Genomic DNA, 20438 nt, shown 5'->3' with positions numbered 1-20438 from the left:
GCCCAAGGTCACGCGGCGGGACGCGCCCGGGGCAGCCGGACGGCCGTGGGGCCGGTGGGGTGCGGTCTGAGCAGCGCCCCGGCACTCGGCTCGGCCTTGCTTCTAGGGCTTTGCGCGGTCCCTGGGCACTGGCCGCAGAGCGTCCGGGGCGGTCGCGGGGCCGGTGTCCTCCTGGGCGTCCCCTGCGGAGCCCGGGGAGCCCTTCTCGGTCGGTCCGCGCTGTGGTTTCCCAAGGCCTGGCTGCTGGACCGTGTCCCTTCCACTCCTGACAGTTAAGTCTTCTGAGTTGATCCTCTGGAATTTTCCTGAAACACTGGATTTAGAGGGTTTAGTTACTTGGTCCCGTTATATGAACTTGCTCAGCCACCTAGTTAGCAAGGCTTTCAACAATGTAGACTTGATTTGTGCCTGTAATTATACCCAGAGTTGTTTTCTTCTTGAAGTTTTGATGTTAGAGGTTAGTTTTAAATGTGAGGAGGTTGAGTCGGACATTCTGCCAACCCCAGAAAGTGTTTTAAATGTTGTGCCATGTTGTTGATGCTTACTGAGCAGAGGTTCCCCCCAGCCCCTCAAATCTTGGGCTTTAAGACACAAGGGTAGCAGGGGGTCCACAAGCAGGGGATGAAGTCCATGGTCAGTGGAGTAGTTTTAGTCAACGAAGCATAAGCAGACTTCTGCATGGGCCCTTCTTGTTAGGTGAGATGGCGGTTTGGTCTGGTGGTCATTGGGGAAGAATGGGCAGGTCTGTCAGCCTGGACTGGAGCCCAGCGATCCTTATTCCAGCCATTCCAGCTTGTGCTTGCCCTTCACCCATCACTCGCTCTTTGACAGTTTATGTACGTGTTGCTGACCTTTCTTTATCCAGGCTGGGCTGGACGGAATTCAGCTTTGAGGTTTTAGCTGAAAGTGAAAGTTTCACACAACAGATTGGAGCCTAAACCTCTCCTCTCCTGTTGGCTTGATATGGAAGTGACCTTAGTGCAGTCTGCTCTCAACTGCCAGCCCTGTGCTTCACTGTCTCACGATTCTTCACCAGGGTCTTCTGTTCAGGTGCTTGTGAACAAAATGGCGAGAGAGAGTTAGCAAAATTAAACCACAGGTTAGATCTACCAAAGATGGTCTTGAGTTTTAAAGTCTTTTATCTTGATGAAGGTAGTTTTTAAAATTATTTCCACCTATGTAAATTAATCTGTCTACAAGCTGCTTAATGGAGTTTAAGGTTGGCAAGAACAGAAGCAGCCATTTAGCAGAACAAAAAAAGAAAGGAATTCATAATCTCTCTCTGTTCAAGGACTGTACTCAATAAGGATAATTTGAATAAAGTCCACAGAAAATTTCAATTCTGTGGTGTTTTCAAGTCATATTTACAGCTACTTTTGAGTTACAAAATTAACAGAAGCAGAAAATATTAAGAGGTAAATATTAAATATTAAGAGGTAAATATTAATATAATATACAAAATTATCAAACCTATTTTGCCTTTGTTTCCTTTTTAATTGTCCCAATGCACTGACACAGATTTGCACACTATTTGGAAGAAGTTAAATCGAAAGGAAGAGTAAAACCAGTAACCTCAGATAGTTGCTGCTTAACTTCAGGTGACATTTTTCCATTTTCAGCAAGCTGTTCTAGAATAAGTCAATTTATTCAAAAGTATTGTTGTGAATATGTGCTAGTGGCATATCTGCTGCTGCTGCTGCTGCTGCTGCTGCTGCTGCTGCTGCTGCTGCTGCTGCTGAGTCCCTTCAGTCGTGTCCGACTCGGTGCGACCCCATAGATGGCAGCCTTAACAGAAGCAGAAAATATTAAGAGGTGGCAAGAATACACAGAACTATACAAAAAGATCTTAACCCACATAATCACGATGGTGTGATCACTCATCTAGAGCCAGACACCCTGGAATGGTGAAATCAAGTGGGCCTTAGGAAGCATCACTACGAACAAAGCTAGTGGAGGTGATGGAATTCCAGTTGAGCTATTTCAGATCCTAAAAGATGATGTTGTGAAAGTGCTGCACTCGATATGCCAACAAATTTGGAAAAAAACAGCAGTGGCCACAGGACTGGAAAAGATCAGTTTTCATTCCATTCCCAAAGAAAGGCAATGCCAAAGAAGGCTCAAACTACTGCACGATTGCACTCATCTCACATGCTAGTAAAGTAACGCTCAAAATTCTCCAAGCCAGGCTTCACCAATAAGTGAACCGTGAACTTCCAGATGTCCAAGCTGGGTTTAGGAAAGGCAGAGGAACCAGAGATCAAATGGTCAACATCTGTTGGATCATTGAAAAAGCAAGAGAATTCCAGAAAAAGATCTGCTTTATTGACTACACCAAAGCCTTTGACTGTAGATCACAAAATACTGTGGAAAATTCTTCACAAGATGGGAATACCAGACCGCTTGACCTGTCTCCTTAGAAGTCTGTATGCAGGTCAAGAAGCAACAGTTAGAACTGGATGTGGAACAACAGATTGGTTCCAAATTGGGAAAAGAGTACGTCAAGGCTGTGTATTGTCACCTTGCTTATTTAACTTCTATGCAGAGCACATCATAAGGAAACCTGGACTGGATGAAGCACAAACTGGAATCAGGACTGCCAGGAGAAATATCAACCACCTCAGATATGCAGATGACACCACCCTTATGGCAGAAAGTGAAGAAGAGCTAAAGAGCCTCTTGATGAAAGTGAAGGAGAGTCAAAAAGTTGACTTTAAGCTCAACATTCAGAAAACTAAGATCATGGCATCTTGCTGGGAGCCAGTGTGAGGAATCCCGCCCGTGACAAGGTCATGAGGAAGGAAGCTGACATACGCAAGGCGTGCTCAGACTTCAGGGACCCCTCTGGAAATTCCTAAGCATGTACCCCAACAAAAATCTGCCGGTTTTTGTGCTCTGCTTTTCCACTCTTCTGACATTTTCTGGAAAAAGTCAATTCAGGGCTTTAGTCTTCTGCATTTGAAAGAGTGTTTCAATCCAAATACCCCTCTGATGGCTTTCTAGCCTGCCTGCAGGACTCGCACAGCTGTGCGTGTGATTGTTTGAGGCCTCCTGACCGCAGGAGGCACAGGAAGCTTAAAACATCCTAGGAATGTAGGGGCTTCCGAGGAGTCAAAATCTTTAGAATAGGACTGATTAAAGGTTTCATTTGTTGAGTCAATATTTGCTGCCAAATTTTCACATCCTTTAGTTGTAGATATAGTTGGTATACAGAAAAACAAGTAGTAGACCTGGTATTAGCAACATTAGATCTTTGAGTTAAGTACCTTCTTTGTTATATCCCACTGCACCTTTGTTCTATAGAGATGTAACTTTAATGCTTTAAGGAGATGTAGATTAAAGAAAAACACTTCAGGGGAAGCAAAATTAACATTCATTAAGGAAGAGAGCCAAAAAGTGTTAACAAGCCTCTTGGCCAGAAGATAATGTAAATCACCTGAGGCCTTTTGTATACAAAATGATGTATAGAAAGAGTCTGAGCTGCGAACGCTACATAATTTTGTGTTACCCATTGATCTCTGTGTTTTATCAAAAGTATAAAAGGCCTTCTGAACAATAAAGGAGGGGGCCAGTTTCTCGGGCCAGCTTCTCGGACCAGTTGCTCGAACTAGTCTCTCGGCCTGGTTTCTTGGGACTCTGGCTCCCCCCGTGTCTCTCTCTCTCTCTTTCTTCTTCTCTCCCTTTTTCTCTCTGCTCTTTACTTTAACTTCAGGCTGAATCTCCACCTGGGCGCGGAGGCTCGCCAGGTCTACTTACTTGCCCTGGCTGTTAAGACCCACGAGAAAGGGAGCTTAAGGCGAGGCACCCTTAGATATTCAAGCGGGCGCTGGTGGCCCAACGTAGATGGTGCAAATTCCTTGTCTGGAATTTTATTGGTCTTCCGCGTAAACCAAGCTATTCAGCCCTCTTCCTCTACTTAATCTTCTTACTACACTATAGTTTCTTAATCTAATCTTATATTAATAAATAAACAAGTCTTTCCACGCCAACGCTGTCCACCCTTCGAATTCCCTGGATCCACCGGGGCTGGACCCCGGCAGCATCTGGTCCCATCACTTCATGGCAAATAGATAGGGAAGCAATGGAAACAGTGAGAGACTTTATTTTGGGGGGCTCCAAAATCAATGCAGACAGTGACTACAGCCATGAAATTAAAAGACACCTGCTCCTTGGAAGAAAAGTTATGACCAACCTAGACAGCTTATTAAAAAGCAGAGGCATTACTTTGCCAACAAAGATCCGTCTAGTCAAAGCTGTGGTTTTTCCAGTGGTCATGTATAAATGTGAGAGTTGGACTGTGAAGAAGGCTGAGTGCCAAAAATCAATGCTTTTGAAAGGTGATGTTGGAGAAGACTCTTGAGAGTCCCTTGGACTGCAAGGAGATCCAACCAGTCCATCCTAAAGGAAATCGGTCCTGAATATCCATTGGAAGGAATGATGCTGAAGCTGAAACTCCAGTACTTTGGCCACTTGATGCTAAGAACTGACTCGTTTGAAAAGGCCCTGATGCTGGGAAAGATTAACGGGAAAGGAGAAGGGGACGACAGAAGATGAGAGGGTTGGATGGCATCACCGACTAAATGGACATGAGTTTGAGTAAACTCCAGGAGTTGGTGATGGACAGGGGGGCCTGGCGTGCTGCAGTCCGTGGGGTGTGCAAAGAGTCAGACATGACTGAGGGACTGCTCTGAAGGGTTCGGTTCCCTTACCCCGCTGCGGGCACCCTCAGTTCTCCCAGTGTGGTGTGCAGCCACTTTGAGAATCCTTTCTGTGCAGCTCTGTAGCTGCGCAGCTCGGACCCGATCTTGGAGAGTAGCTGCTCGGTCCTGACCCACAGGGAGCCGTGCCGGGTCCTGACCCATAGGGAGCTGTGCTGGATGAGGGCTCTGCACTTGGCTCAGCTGGGGGGATGAGTGTCTGGCCTTCACACTTGCTTCTGTCTTTATTGTCCTGATTCAGTGTCCTGTACTTTTATGCTAACTCTGTTAATATCTTAGGTAGATTTCTGCTTTCTTTTTCATGTGGCCCTGTTGCAAAATGGTTGATTTTTTTGTCTTCAAAAAACGTGAGAATAATAAGTGGCATAAAATGAGTTTTCTCTAAAGACAGAAATTGGATTAAATTGCACTCTCCAAATTCTGAAATCACTCCCCAAATCTGATTTAGGTACAAAAAATCGTGTTACTGTTTTCCACGGGATAATCTGTGTAATGTGATAATCTGTTACCGATTTCGTTACAGTAGGGACTGCTTTTTAAGCTAACCATGTGGATGTGTGTGTTTATCTTTATTCAGTGTGAACATCCTGGAAAGAAGTAAATACTTTGGGAATCTCACAGTTTCTATTTTAATTTTAACTTGGTATCACAAAGTGTACAATTCTTATTGGTGCTGTTGGCTACATTTTTATTGTTCAGTTCAGTCACAGTACTTTCTGATGTTTTCAAGAGCATTTGTATTGAAATTCCTTCAGGGACTTGGTTTATGTTAAAATACAAATTTACAATTTGAAAAAGTGTAAGAAAGCTGGAGAGTATTCTTTTAAATTCACATCTAAAGGAAAAAACTAAATTAGTTTGTCAATAAAAACAAATGTACTAAAAAAAAAACAAATACCCTTAACATTACAAATGAAAAATTCAAGGACGTCACTCTTACCAGTTCGAATCTACTTAAAAATGCAAGAAACTACACTTTTTAAGTAGAGCTGGTGAGATGCAGTCAGGTGTCTATAATCAGCCACCACTCAGTCCCTGAGTTGGGGCAGCCTCCTGCCTCTGGCATTCCTCGCTGGTGGTCAGCCGGGCCGTCCAGCCCTGACAGAGTTCCTCAGCTTACAGAAGTCTGTCCGGTTTCAAACAACTTGGTTGCAGTTCATTTTGTGTTTGGAAATTCTCCCTATAATCCACATGTGTTTGTCCCAAAGCATAGTTTCTTTTCTCCACAAAATTGAAACATCTCTTCCAATTGAAGAATAATTGAAGGCGTCCCTTTTGTCATTGCTGAAGATATTTAGTTCCCAAAACTGTTGTTCAGAATGTTCTAAGTCTCTTATCAGTCTGCTAAAATGTGGTAAGCAGAATGAAAAGACTTGTTCCCTAAATTGTGGACCTTTCTTAGTCCACGCAGAATGTTGCCTCTCTTGCTGGGTTGTGATTTCATTGCCACCATATCCTGTAAATGGTTGTCGGAAGGGACATTTTAGCTGAGGCTTGCAGTTGTAGAGGTTGGCCAGGGACAGACCGGGGACAGCTGTCCAGGCGGGGTATGGAGACGAAGTATGACAGGCAGGGATGCGGCTGAGCCGGTGCAGGTGTGGAGAGGGCGACACAGGACCAGGAGCATCTCAGGGCCTGGACGTGTGTCCGTGGAGGGCCCGCCCCGGGGCGGCCTGCTCGGCAGCCTCACTGCCCCCTCCTCACTGTCAGCGCCTCCTGCAGTGAGCCGCAGGCCCCATGTGCAGGGTGGGGGCCAGTGTGGAGAGGGCTGGGTGGACCCGAGAGAAGCACTTGGTCGTCTGCAGACCTGCCGCTTAGGCAGCACAGGTGTCCTTCCCCTTCTGCGCTAAGTACCTCAAGTCAAGAAATTAATGTGAAAGTGTGCCTTTTACATTTCCTGGGTCAGTGAATGTCCTGTCTGGAAACAAGCTTCATGTGGAAGGGCCTTTGCTGGTTACCACTTCCTCAAGCCAGGTGGGCCTGGATCCTTAGCCCCTCCCTTAACCTTCGGAGCTAAGTGGAGGGTTCCAGGAAAGGGTTCTGGATGAGGGCGTGCACCCGGGTCCATGAGAAGGCTGGCGGCTTAGGAGATCGGGAGTCCCCGGCTCCGTGAAGACACGCAGCCCTCCCCCTGTGTTTCAGAAGCGGCCGGCAGCATGGCAGACAGGAGCCCGCGACTTTCACTTCACCGTTGACGGCAATAAGAGGTCGTCCGCTAAAGTTTCAGATGCGGTAAGTTCAGGGCTCTTGGTTTTAAGTGATTTTCTTGACTTAGCAGAGTAGTCTTCTATACAAGCTATTTGTGTACTTGAGTAACACACAGGTTTTTACTTAAATTCTCTTTCTAATTCATACTCAAAATTTTTTTTTGCTGTATTAGTAATTATAGTACAGACATGAACAGAGATACTGGTGTTTTTGCTTGTAGCTCTTGTGTATCTATAAGCAGATTAAACTTCAGGTGAAGTAAACAAAATAACAAAATACAGATGCCAGGTGAACAGTATTTACTGGAATTCGAGGTGGCAGACGCCTTCTCAGCTGAACATGGGCTCCTCTGTGTTTACGAGGCTCTTCCACACCCTGTTGAAGTAACTGGAATTTGCTTCTGAGGCCACTTCCATAGGCACTCACAGTGGTTTCTGAGTGCTGGTTCGCACCTTCTCAGTTGTAAACACAGTGTGGGCCTGGAACATACTTGGGTTCTTGGTGGGTGGTCTCCCAGGTGAACAACCGTGCTTATCTATACGAGATGACCCTTCAGTGTTTCCATGGAAACTTGCAAGTCGTGGCCTATACTCTCTATAAGCCTAGGCTTGTCTGCCACGTGTATACAGATGTAAGCGTAAGAAGAAAAGAGGAAAGATGGTGACTGTAAAGAGAAGCCATAGGTGGAACTGGTGTTCTGATCTGTGGCGTTGCCCCATGCACCTGTGGGCCCGTGCTGTGAGTTTCTGGCCTCTCAGCTGATGGCGGAGGTCCCGGCTCCATGAGGTTGGTGCTCTGCTGTGGTGGGAGCACCCTTTCGACTTGAGGACGTGCCCACCGTGTCTGCCGTTGCTGCCGTGCCTGGTGTGCAGCCCAGCACGATGGAGGCCCTCCGGCTGTGGCAGCGACTTGTGTGTGTTGAGGTCCTTCACCGTGACCACAGCCTCAGTGTCTGGCCTAGTTGAACCAGTGGTTGACGGGGACATTTCTTTTCCAGATCTCTGCGCAGTACCCAGTCGTGGACCATGAGTTTGATGCCGTGGTGGTCGGTGCAGGGGGGGCAGGCCTGCGGGCCGCGTTCGGCCTCTCCGAAGCAGGTTTCAACACGGCCTGCGTCACGAAGCTCTTCCCCACCAGGTCCCATACTGTCGCGGCCCAGGTATGAGAAGGCGCTGTCGTGCTCACAGTGCCTGCAAGGTGCCGCTCAAGGAGCCCTGCCCTGCACTGTGACCCCTCTGCTCCTGGCGCTCGGTCCCCGGGGCTGTCTGCCCGCTGTCACCGCCCAGCGCCTGGGGACGCATCCCTCCTGTTTCCGCTCCAGTCACGCCCCTGCGCCTGCCCCCATCGCAGTGTGACCTCCTCCCGTGCGCTCGCCCCACATGAACGAGCGGGCTGTGCGCTCGCCCTGTGTCTGCCGGAGCCGCGGGGCCAGCCTCCAGCGCTGGGGACGGGCTCTGATGATGCACGAAGCTGCAGCAGAGAGCAGTGGCCTGTGCTGCTCTGGATTTAGGGAAGGGGGCGAGTGAGGTGGGAACTCACGTGACTTTATGGCTGTGATTTTTCACTCCAGGCACACTGTAGGTAGTGCCCTAGGGCCACACATGGCGCCTCTCCTGGCATTTGGGCACACTTCCTCGCTGGGACAGCAGAGGATGTGCTGGCTCCAGGGCCAGTGGCTGCTCCCGTCGCCGCGCCTGGGGCAGCAGCCTTCTTCAGCCACCGAGCTATCCCGGACTTTGTTCGAAAGCTGTGCTTTGTAAACTGAAGAATAAGTAATAAACTTCTGTGGATAATTCATTGTCTAAAAGGAAGAATAGATATAAACAGATAATTTTAAATAGTACTGCAAAAATAATTCAGTTTTCAGGTGGAGTGCCGTATCAATAAGACAGAATGACGAAAGCGTAGTGTGACTTGAATGCTGGTTCTCAAGAAAGGAGCGTCTAATTGGGGAAGGATGACCACGTTTGTGTGTGCGCTAGGCTGTGTATTTTTGCACTATTTATTTATTGAGAATGTTTTACTTACTAGGTGAGCAAAACTCTAAGTTTGACAAAACTCTTGGCAAGGCTGTAGGGAAACAGGAATTTTTTTACATCGCTGGGGAAGATATAAATTTATCTAACCCCTTTGGAAGGCAGTTTGATTTTCACATCATTTTAAACCAGCTTTCTATATTCTGCTACCCTAGTACTTCAGATTTTTCTTTATCAGGAATGTGTTTGAGTGTAGAGTCGGAGGAGGGAGGAGGGAATGAGTTAACTCGTATGTTGTCTGGCCGAGCCTCCATGCTCTATGCTAGCATCAGTTTGGTAGCAAAACACACAGCAAGCTGAGGGAGCGCAGCAGCTGCGGAAGGAGCTCAGGAGAGTCTTCGTGAGAAGTTACGGCTGAATAACAGTGGGGGAGGGCTGTTAGAGAAAGACGCCACCTGAGGAGGAGTAGCAGGCGGGGGGTGGGCAGCGCCCAGCAGGGGAAGGGGCGTGGGGGCCTGGCTCTGCGCCTCTGCAGTGGGCGCTTCCTGCCTTTAACCTGTGCGCACAAGCACCTCTGGGGACACTGTCATAAAACAGTGGGCAGCTCTGAGTCCCCTTTATGTGCCAGGCTTGGTAGGAAAGAAGCCTCACCCAGGGGACCTCAGCCGACCCTCCAGACAACTCCCCGAGGCCTCAGGCCCCATGCCGCTCTCCCAGGTGAGGCGTCTGAGGCTAGGGGACTCCAAAGCTGCCTCTGGGTTGCAGGGGGGAGACCTGCTTCGGAGTCTGCTGGGCGGTGGGATCCCTCACAGACGCTGGCACTCGAGGAGCTGGCTTTGTCCGCATCTGTTCCGTCAGGGCGGTGAGAAGTGGGCTGGCGGTGCAGCCGAGTTCCTGCTGTGGTTCACGGGCTGCTTTGTTTCAGGGAGGGATCAATGCCGCCCTGGGGAACATGGAGGAGGACAACTGGCGGTGGCACTTCTACGACACCGTGAAGGGCTCCGACTGGCTGGGGGACCAGGACGCCATCCACTACATGACGGAGCAGGCCCCCGCCTCTGTGGTGGAGGTGCGTCCTTGGCGGCTGCGGGCGCAGCGGCGGCAGCCGGGGGCCAACTGGCTGGGCGGCAGTGAGCCGCCGTCACGGGCGGGCTGCTCCCCGGGGCTGACCTTTTCATAGAGGGGGTTCACCCTGGTCTGCGGGTTCGTGTTGAAGCCCTAGTGTCGGCTAGCTGTGAGTATCCTGTAAAGTCCTAGGGTCTCCTTTTGTGTTCCTCAGCTGGAGAATTACGGCATGCCCTTTAGCAGAACTGAAGATGGGAAGATCTACCAGCGTGCCTTTGGCGGACAGAGCCTCAAGTTCGGGAAGGGCGGGCAGGCCCACCGCTGCTGCTGCGTGGCTGACCGCACGGGCCACTCGCTGCTACACACGTTGTATGGAAGGGTGAGGCAGCGGGGCGCCGCCCGCCTGGGCATGTGGAGGGTGGGGAGCAGGCCGCTCTGGGCCGGGTCACCACCAGCCCAGGGGGCGCTTTCTGAGCGGCAGAGTAATTTGGTTAGTTGTTAATTTGAAAGGATCTGTTTTAGGAAAGGTAAGTGGGGGTCATTGCATGCCAGGTTTGACTCTGGCCTCTATCATGAAAGTTCAAGAACAGAGTGAGCATTTTGAAGCTCTCTGCGCAGTCTAGGATGCGCCCCCTGCTGTGGTGGAAATGTGCTGAGCATCTCGTTTCACTGGGACTCGTGCGCCACATGGCGCAGCCTGGTCCACGTTGGACCCCGTGGTCCGTGGCTCGGCCCCGGCGGCTAGGGGGGACTTGGTGCTGCTTCCGGCGCCTCTCAGGGCTGCGTGGAGCTGAGGTGAGGCCCACGTGCAGCCCCCTCTCCTGGGCTCTGGTCTTTGTGCTATTGAGCGGGCGTCTGAGGGCTGCGGTCTGCGGCTCCTTTTTGAACCCGTTGTTCCCCTCGGGTCTGCCTGGCCCCTCTCCCCTCAGGTCGTCGTCTCTAGCCAGTTAGGTCCACAGTGCCGCTGCAAGTGCAGGACCCTTTTTCCCGTCTTCTCCCCCTTTCAGTCCCTGCGCTACGACACCAGCTACTTTGTGGAGTACTTCGCCCTGGACCTCCTGATGGAGAGCGGGGAGTGCCGCGGCGTGATCGCTCTGTGCATAGAAGACGGGTCCATCCACCGCATCAGGGCCAGGAACACTGTCATCGCCACCGGGTGAGAGCCTGCCTTAGTGGTGTTCGACTTCTCTGCAGGCAAGCTGTGTTTCGGAACTTCCTGTTTCTAGTGAGGATGGAGGCATCACGGGGCGGTCGGTGCAGCCCAGGCTGTGGGTCACCTGCTGGCTCGTACCGCTGCGGGCCTGAGGGGCAGCCCCAGCAGCTACCTTGGGCATGGCCAGAAAGAGTCAGCAGTTCCCAGCTGGGTGGACCCTCGAGGAGACCAAGGCCGGGTCATGTGATGCTTTCTGGAGTAACATCTCTTTTGCTTTGGTGGATGCTATGATTATACTGACTTCTGGGGTAGATAAATGCTGTTTATTCACATGAAGAAAGTAAAATTCCAAGTTCTATACCTCAGTCTGTTACTTTAACCCTTTCAAGAAGTGAATCCATAACGTTTTTCCTTTTTACTATGAAAAGAGCGTTCTTTCAGAGAATCACACAGCGCAGACGTGCCCTAGAGGCCAGGGCAGCTCGTGCGGATGCACCAGAGGTGCTGCCCAGGGCACGGCCCCTCAGTCCTTAGCGAGGCCCCAGGGACGCTTGTGAAGTCGCCGCTCTGCTGGCCTGTGTTTTCCAGAGGCTATGGGCGCACCTACTTCAGCTGCACGTCGGCGCACACCAGCACCGGGGACGGCACCGCCATGGTGACCAGGGCTGGCCTGCCCTGCCAGGACCTGGAGTTCGTGCAGTTCCACCCCACAGGTAGGGCGCGTCGGGCTCGTCTTTCAGGAGACCACGCGCTTGCTTTCTCGGATCTCAGTCCTGAGCCATGGCCTCCCCGAGGAGCTTCTTCCCAGGGCCCTCGGGGCGGTGAAGCCAGCTCCACCTCACCTTGGCGCGCTCGCAAGCGACGCAGTGGCTGCTCGCTGTCCCTCTCCTCGATGAGGCTGTCTGCTCCCCTGGGAGGCCAGAGCAGGTCTGCCTCTTTACACTGCCCAGTATTGCCTGGAGAGTCCCACGGACAGAGGAGCCTGGCAGGCTACAGTCCGTGGGGTCACAAAGAGTCAGACACGGCTGAGTGACCAACACTGGCACTTCGGCGCCCAGCACGTGGCAGGGCCGGAGGGAAGGCGTTTGGGTGGAGAAGCAGCACACGGTGACTCTGGGCTGCAACGGCGACCGAGCGGCAGGCCGGGCCAGAGGCACCCGCGTAAGGCGATGCGCGCTCGAGCGTGGGAGGGTGCTGGGGGCGACCTGCCAGCCGAGGAGCCACCCCCGCGCTCAGAACCGGGCACACTCTGCCACCTGACCCTGGCGTGGGTGAGAAAAGCCAGTGCGTTAGGTGGCAGTTTTATTGCTGGTTTAACCAGCAAGATGTCTGAAACTTCTGGTTTTCGCTGTAGTTAGAGCTTTTTTTTTTTGGCTTCCTTTTCAATTTTTGAGAAACTACTGGAAGAAATGAGCATTGAATCTAGGAAATCTGAAAAATGACAGGAAGCAAGGTAACCCTTTAGAACACTAACTGAAGGGTTAGGCTTCAGACTACACACTGCATCCAGCTCTGGACACCCTTGTGCTCATCGCCGTGAGGGAAGTCGAGGGCACTTTGAAGTCGAGGGAAGAAACAGCGCAGCTCCCCCTCCACCCTGCCAGACTTGGGTTTGGGCCTGCGCTTCCCAGCGTGATGCTGGTGGGCTTGCCTGTGAAGCCGGGGAGACTTGGAATGCGCGTGGTGGGTGCAGCCTCCACGAGGCTGTCGCAGTCTGCAGCCTTGTCATTCAGTTGCTGCAGACACCAGCTGTCCAACCGGGCTCCCTTACTTTCACCAGTCAACACAACTCCGTGGTGTTGAACAGTTAAAACCTGAGCTGTTAACTGTGCACTTTGCCGTGTTGAGAGGGCACAGCACGGTCACGGTCAGGGCAGTGAGCAGAACTGCGTGGACGCTGCAGCCAAGCCTTCTGTGCAGCTGGGCCGCGCCACTTCTAGGCTGTGGCATCGCCGTCTGCCTTGGCTTGTTCTCTATCTTCTGCTCTCCTGGGAGGGGTGCTCTTTCACACCCTTTCCTTGCTCCTCCCAGAGTATCTTGGGAAAAGCATTTGCTGAAGTATAGACCAAGCGATTGTTAGGTTGTAACTGTCTCATCGGTTGCTTCTTTGCAGGCATATATGGCGCTGGCTGTCTCATCACGGAGGGCTGTCGTGGAGAGGGGGGCATCCTCATCAACAGCCAGGGTGAGAGGTTCATGGAGCGCTATGCCCCCGTCGCTAAGGACCTGGCATCTAGGGACGTCGTGTCCCGGTCCATGACCCTGGAAATCCGCGAGGGAAGGTCTGTGTGCTCATGCCCGCCCCATCCTCTGGTGGCTGGGGTTCGTGTCTGCATTTCAGCAGGGCTGGGGGGCTCCTGTGTGTGTCAGCCTGCCACCCACCCCGGAGGCCGCGTGCAGCTGCCTCTGTCTGCCAGTTCATGGTCTCTGGAGACCTGTAGTTCAAGAAGTTTCGCAGTTAGCTGTGGATCCTTCTCAGACCTGTGGACCAGTCCGTGTGTGTGAGCGTGTGGTGCCTTCGTCTGCTTAGTCGCTCAGTTGTGTCAGGTTCTTGCAAGCCCCTGGACCGTAGCCCGCCAGTCTCCTCTGTCCATGGAGGTTCTCCAGGCAAGAATACTGGAGTGGGCTGCCATGCCCTCCTCCAGGGGATGGTCCCAACCCAGGGACTGAACCCAGGTCTCCTGCGTGGCAGGCAGACTCTTTGCCGTCTGAGCCCCCAGGGGAGTTTGACGGTGAGCTTCCGGTACCTGTTGCTTAACCCTGGGTGGCTGGGGGCTCTCAAGATGAGTGGGATTTGTTCTTTGCGAAGCAGTGTGAGGTCTGAGCCCCTGACACCACGCCAGCTGTGGTGATGCTGGTTAAATGCCTGGGGTGTGGCCTCTGGAGGCATCACCTGTGTGCACGAGAAAGAAGACAGGTGGTTCTTTGGCATGAAAGGACATTCATCCAGCAGAACACGGCAGGTTGTGATCTCCCAGCACTCAGGTGTGAGCCTGGTGCAGGTGGGGTGCCTGCCGTGTTCACAGCTGCGTTGCAGCCCCTGGGGCCCACCTTGCTGCTTGGGTGCCGAGAAGAGATGCCCTAGAGAGGTGGCCTTAGTGAAAGGGGTGCTTTCTCCTGGATCAGAGCAGGTGGCGCCTGACACGCCACCAGGACGCTGTGACCTCACGGCGTTTCCTGGGTGTGATTCTCGACCTGTTGCCTTGCTGTTCTCTTCCCCCAGAGGCTGTGGGCCCGAGAAGGACCACGTGTACCTGCAGCTGCACCACCTGCCGCCAGAGCAGCTGGCCATGCGCCTGCCCGGCATCTCAGAGACGGCCATGATCTTCGCGGGCGTGGACGTCACCAAGGAGCCCATCCCCGTGCTTCCTACCGTGCACTACAACATGGGTGGCATCCCCACCAACTACAAGGGGCAGGTGATCGGCTGGAGACCCCCAGAAGTGCTGTGCAGTGTGACGGGACCCCCCGCCCAGAAGTGCTGTGTGGTGGTGTGACGGGTGCTTCTGCTGGAGGGCGGGAGGCCCTGGTGCTCCTCCAGTGCTCGCATTTGTGCCTTAATCAGCTGTTGGCATTTGGTTACTTCTCCCTTAGTCATATATTAGGTCTTTCGCAGTGTTTCCTACAGAAGTGCATGTTTTCAACAGTAAATTGTGAGCTCTTCACAGTTAACTCCTGTGGGTGGTTTGCGGCTCACAGCTTTTTAGTCACTATTACAGCCCCTTGTCCGGTGAGGTGGGCTGCACTAACGCCTCCGGTCCTCCACCTCCCCGTTGGGTGCTCTCCCGCCTGCTGCCCTCTCTGTGCCGTACCCACAGCTGGCGTGGGGCTCCGGGGGCACATCAGGTGGTGGGGAGGGTCTCCAGGGCATGAGATTACATTCCTTAGACCTCAGCACAGGGCCGGGGAGGGGGCTGGGTAGTATCTTAAGGGGAGGGAGGTCCAGTCTTACTTCCTCTCCTTTCTCTACCCCTGCTGCAGGGAGAGGGAGCTGGGCAGACCGTGCTCGCTAACCTTGGTCTCCTTCCCCAGGTTCTGAAGCACGTGAATGGCCGGGACCAGGTTGTGCCCGGCCTGTATGCATGCGGGGAGGCTGCCTGCGCCTCGGTGCATGGCGCCAACCGTCTGGGTGCAAACTCGCTCCTGGACCTGGTGGTCTTCGGCCGGGCGTGCGCCCTGAGCATCGCAGAGTCCTGCAGACCTGGTACTTGCCTCTTCCGGAGCCTGGCAGTTTGCGGAGGCTTTGCTTTGTCGTCATACAGTGGGGAGGGGGCGGAGCAGGGAAGTCCTGATTTTATCCCACAGAAGTGAAGAAACAAATTCAGAGATTTTTATAGTGATAGACCCAAGACAGACACAGGCTGGGTGGAGTTGTTAACGTTTTGCTCAGAAATCACCCCTGAGAAATTATTGGGGTTTATCACAAATTACTTGCCTGGTGTGAATTATCTCCAAAGAAGTGTTTTAAATAGTAGGTATAAATGAAGCAAAATACAACTACATCTCTTAAGGAAGAAAAGGATGAGTTGACAGGAGAAGCTTGGGTCGCAGCTCTCCCCGCCAGTGAAGCTGGGTTTCTCCCTGTGATTTCCCCTTGTGGACATAAAGTAGCGTAATTTACTGAGGAGGCGATGCCGCATGCTGGTCTGACATCAGCCCTAGTGCCCACTTTGCTAGAGTGGGGGCCCCACAGCAGCTCTCAGAGCAGAGGCGAGCACTCGAGGCTCCCTTGTCTTCTGACGTGAGAAGGAATTGTTACAAGAATGCCGTTTACTTCTGTACCTGAGGGGTCGCACTTTTAAAACTTTTGGAAATTGGCAATAAAAGAAACAAACTACCCACTCAGGTAGCAGCACGGATGAGTCTGTCAGGTGCTGTGATCCAGACCCAAGAGGCCACGTGTATGTGATTTTGTGTGTGGGGTTCTGGAGTAGGGAGACTGGGGCAGGAGAGCGTGGGGTGGTCGTTAAGGGCCTGCGTCCACTTGTGGGGGGTCACGCAGCTCTGCCTGTCAGAACCAGCAACCACACTAAGTTAGGCTAAATGTTAAACTCACGGCAGTCTCAGCAGTCTGGAGGGAGCAAAGCCGCCCACCTGGAAGAGCTCAGGCAACACTCGGCCTCGGAGAGAGAGTGACTGCAGGCCTTTGTCTCCTGCACGTCACACCTACGTGCGTTACCTTCTGCAGAGAATATATTTGTCATCCCCAAACAGCTTAAAACCCCTCAAAGTGTTTATCTTTTTAGAAAGGCAAGAACAGCAGCTCTTGAGGGTAAAGGGCCAGGGTCACCTGGAGGCTGTTACACACCCCCAGCCAGGTCCCTCCCATCCACACCGCCGCCCACCGTCTAGCGCCGGAAGGGCTGTGCCGAGTGAGGGCGGCTCTCCTGCGGTGTGCGGCGTTTCTCCTCCGCAGGTTAGCAGCGCAAGAGGCACCTGCCTTCATCTGATTGTTGGCTTCCGTTCTTTTCATGCAAAGATTGCTTATTGGACACCGACTTTTTACCAGAAATTTAGTCTTTTTGTTTACTCTTTGACCCCAAGTCAATAGATGCTTCCTCAGGGACAGGGTAGTTCAGGGAGAATATTACATGTGCATTTTCCAAACTCCCTGAAAAAAGTATAACACATTTGGTGGGTTTTGTTTTTTTTAAGGAGATAAAGTTCCCTCAATTAAACCAAATGCTGGGGAAGAATCTGTCATGAATCTTGACAAATTGAGATTTGCCGATGGAAGCATAAGAACATCGGAATTGCGACTCAGCATGCAGAAGGTAGGAACCTGGACAAGCTCTGGAGTGAGCCGGCCAGCTGTATCGACAGCTCTGCCCTGGGGTTGCCGTGTCCCAGAGGCATGTTCAGGCCTGTGTAAGATACAAGTGCTTTCCATACCGAAAGCTGGAGGGGGCAGCCCAGGGCAGAACCAGCGGCTCCCCAGCATCGGGATGTGGCTTTCTCTTTAATTTCACTTTAAAATGTAGGTACCTGTGGTTAGTGGCTAATCCATCAGGTAACACAAGGTCAATTAAAACAGGAATCCGATTATTTTAGTAGGGGGAATCTTGCTCCATGAAGGAGACTTTGCTCTGTCCGCTTGAGATTTCTGTGTGGGAGCGTTTTCTGGAAAGAAGCCCGAATGGTTCCTTTGGCCATAGACACAGACACCAGCAAAAGGGAGGAGGTGCACGTGGCCGTTCCCAGAGGACCGTGGCACTCTCTTTGCGAGTCTGGGCTTCAGGGGGGGCCTCATGGAGTGGTAAGGGGGGAGGGAACAGATGCGTGGAGAAACACAGTCCAGGGTACAAGTTCAGGGTGGAAATCAGTAAGCCCTGGCGTGTACAGCAGTGTCCTGACTAGTCAGTATTCCTGTATTGTACACGTGAGAGTTGCTTAGAGAGCAGGTTTTTAAAGTTCTCACCAACTACATTTTAAAATTCAGAGCAATAAATTCAGTCTGAATATTTTAGTTTTTCTATTGAAGTAAATATTTTATAAAAAAAAAAAAAAAAAGAAATGCGTAAGAAAAAACCTGAAGGTTTAAGGGTTCTTGGCGTGACTTCTCCACGTGAATTAAGAGCTTACAGGTGTTTTACGTCACAGTCGATGCAGAGCCATGCTGCGGTGTTCCGTGTGGGCAGTGTGCTGCAGGAAGGCTGTGAGAAGATCAGCAGCCTCTACGGAGACCTGCGGCATCTGAAGACGTTCGACAGGGGTGAGTGCACCGCGGCCCGCCCGCTGTCGGAGGGTCCACGGTACTTGCTCAGCAGGCCGTGTCGTCTAACGGCCGCCTTGTGTGCCCAGGAATGGTCTGGAACACTGACCTGGTGGAGACCCTGGAGCTGCAGAACCTGATGCTTTGTGCTCTGCAGACCATCTATGGAGCAGAGGCCCGGAAGGAGTCGCGTGGCGCCCATGCCAGGGAGGACTTCAAGGTGCGCCTTCTCCCCAGGCAGCCCGTCAGCCGTCACTGCGGCCCTCACTCCCTTCGCGGGGCTCTGTTTCTCACAGGGCTGTGAGAAGAGTGCCTTTCTCTCCTGAGATCGCCACACCTGTGTCCTCGTGTGTCGGCACTCTGGTACCATTTCTCCTTCCGCTTGGTGTCTGCTGCTGCCTCGAAGCCTGGCCGGGGCGGAGGTGCAGCCAGTGCTGCCCCTGGTCTGGAAAGAGCTGTGGGGCCTCGTCGCAGCTCACTGTTCATCTAATGAACTGATTTTTACGCCGAGCTCACTTGCCAGATTCTGCAGAAAAGTGCACCCAGCATGTGGTAGTTAGATTTCCCTGGAAGGAGGTTTTTGGGGCGGCAGTCAGGTTAGGATGGGGCACGTTTACCGGGCCTGAGCTGCTTTAGGATGGACAGGCAGTCTTTGGTCCAGGACCACGTTTGGGTGGCTCAGCTAGAGGCTGAGCAGGAGGAACTGGCTTCTGATCCACAAGACGCCAGTCGGAGCTGTGTTAGATTTGCCAGGTGCTTAGAGGAGGATGTTTGTGAGCACACTCGTCCTGTGTGTCCAGGACAGAAACCGCTCCCGGAAGCCAGTTGGTTCCTGTGGCTGAGATGTCCCCGAAGACCTGGAGCGGATTGGGGTTGGGTCGCTTGCTCCTCCCTGGGGTACAGGTGCAGCAGTCAGGGAGGTGTCCATTGCCCCAGGCAAGAGGTGTGGCCTTGCTCAGCAGAAGCTGCCAAGTGGGTGGATGTTTGGGGTTTTATTTGAGGAGGCTTTGTGTGTCTTACCTGTTACAACATGCAGGGTATTCCTTAATAGCATTCAGCTTCTCTAAGAGTTTTGGAAAACTTAAATGGCTAAGATGAGAACATTTAAATTTAAAAGGCTGAAAGAAAAGGTTGAAGTCTGAAAGAGTACAGAGCAGAAAGACAGGAAAAATATTTGATACACTCAAGTGCATAAAAGACCAGTTAAACTCTACCACCCACCCGCTGGTCGTGGAGAGAAAATGCAGAAGTGGGGTTCTGAGCTTCGCCGTGCCGCAGGCCCGCTCGGGGGCCTGACCTCATCAGCGCTATCGGGGGATGGGATGGACAGGGGTCCTCGATCGGGCCAGCCTGGGGCTAGGGGTTGGCAGCTTATCGGTAAAGGCCCACGGGTGTGTCTAGAGGACTCCCAAATCCTGTTTGTTTTACTTGCACGTGGTGCCCGGTGGCGCGATTTCATGCGCTCTTCTGGGTCAGGTCTGCACACTTGGTTTCAGTGGGAATGACAAGTTTGCCGTGTTTCCCGGATGTCTGGCTGTAAAGGGTATTTGTTGATGGCATTTTCTGAAATAAACTTACTTTCTGTGGCCTTAGGAGAGGGTTGACGAGTATGATTACTCCAAGCCCGTCCAGGGGCAGCAGAAGAAGCCGTTTGAGCAGCACTGGAGGAAGCACACGCTCTCCTACGTCGACGTCAAGACTGGGGAGGTGCGTGGGGGGCGGGCTCCGCCTGTCCACACGGGCGCCTGGCCTGGCCCTCGGGTGACGCGGGTCAGCGTTCGGCGAACTGCGAGGAGCAGCGTGGATTTCAGTTGGCTACTGACAGATGAGAGACGCCACTGAAAGCACACTGTCCGTCGGGCTCTGCCTGGAAAGGAGCCGAGCGGGGTAGATGGTTGAGAGGCCGCCTCCCACCCACCGTTGTGAAACAGTTCCCCCGAGTGTTGAGTGCATATAAACTTTCACTTGAAAGTAGGAAAAACTGCAAATACGATTTACACGTAATTAAGTGATGACAGTGTATACAGAATTTTACCTGCTTTTTTGAGCATTTTCAGTTTAAGTTTTAATTTGAAGTCTTGAGAATTTGATACAGTGTTATTTTAATTGTTGTATTCCATATGTGAACTTACATAGTCTCAAGTTCATTACTGAAGAATATTTTAGTAAATACCTTTGTTTTTAAGTTCCTAAATGTGTCTGCAAACCTGCTTTTATGATTTTTCAAAAGCACAAGAGTATTGTGTGTGCATTTCTCTGCGTTAACTCATCACCGGCTCTTCTTTTTTTAGGTCACCCTGGAATACAGACCTGTGATCGACAGGACTTTGAACGAGACCGACTGTGCCACTGTCCCCCCAGCCATCCGCTCCTACTGAGGAGCCTGGGGCTCCCTGCTCCTGTAACTATGTATAATAGCTCACGCCCAGGTTCAGGTCATAACCGCTCTCTTGATTGTGTCCTTGACGGACCGCGGAGGCCATCTGGTAGAGATTCCTACCAGAGGCCAGTAACTTGCCAGTGATCAGCAGCCAGGAAGTGTTCCGCCTGCCTTCATCCCTGCCTCCTTCTCATGGAATAATAAAACTAGATGAAACGTAAGTTACAAA

The 20438-nt window shown here is 52.0% G+C and overlaps 1 protein-coding gene across 1 annotated transcript in view; it reads left to right on the top strand.

The window, feature by feature from the left end:
• The window catches only part of SDHA (succinate dehydrogenase complex flavoprotein subunit A), a 20889-nt gene extending 451 nt beyond the window's left edge, over positions 1-20438 (top strand). The window contains exons 2-15 of the mRNA XM_069555748.1: positions 6858-6947; positions 7921-8082; positions 9825-9968; positions 10179-10343; positions 10972-11120; positions 11706-11830; positions 13231-13399; positions 14341-14536; positions 15150-15321; positions 16773-16891; positions 17718-17829; positions 17919-18049; positions 19423-19536; positions 20121-20438. Coding sequence (XP_069411849.1) covers positions 6858-6947; positions 7921-8082; positions 9825-9968; positions 10179-10343; positions 10972-11120; positions 11706-11830; positions 13231-13399; positions 14341-14536; positions 15150-15321; positions 16773-16891; positions 17718-17829; positions 17919-18049; positions 19423-19536; positions 20121-20207 — 1935 coding nt within the window. The 3' untranslated portion in view covers positions 20208-20438. The remainder of the gene's footprint in view (positions 1-6857; positions 6948-7920; positions 8083-9824; positions 9969-10178; positions 10344-10971; positions 11121-11705; positions 11831-13230; positions 13400-14340; positions 14537-15149; positions 15322-16772; positions 16892-17717; positions 17830-17918; positions 18050-19422; positions 19537-20120) is intronic.

The sequence above is a fragment of the Ovis canadensis genome, chromosome 16 (assembly GCF_042477335.2).
Source record: "Ovis canadensis isolate MfBH-ARS-UI-01 breed Bighorn chromosome 16, ARS-UI_OviCan_v2, whole genome shotgun sequence".
NCBI lineage: Eukaryota > Metazoa > Chordata > Mammalia > Artiodactyla > Bovidae > Ovis > Ovis canadensis.
The sequence above is the reverse complement of the archived record's forward strand: the minus strand, read 5'-3'. Positions and strand labels throughout refer to the sequence as shown.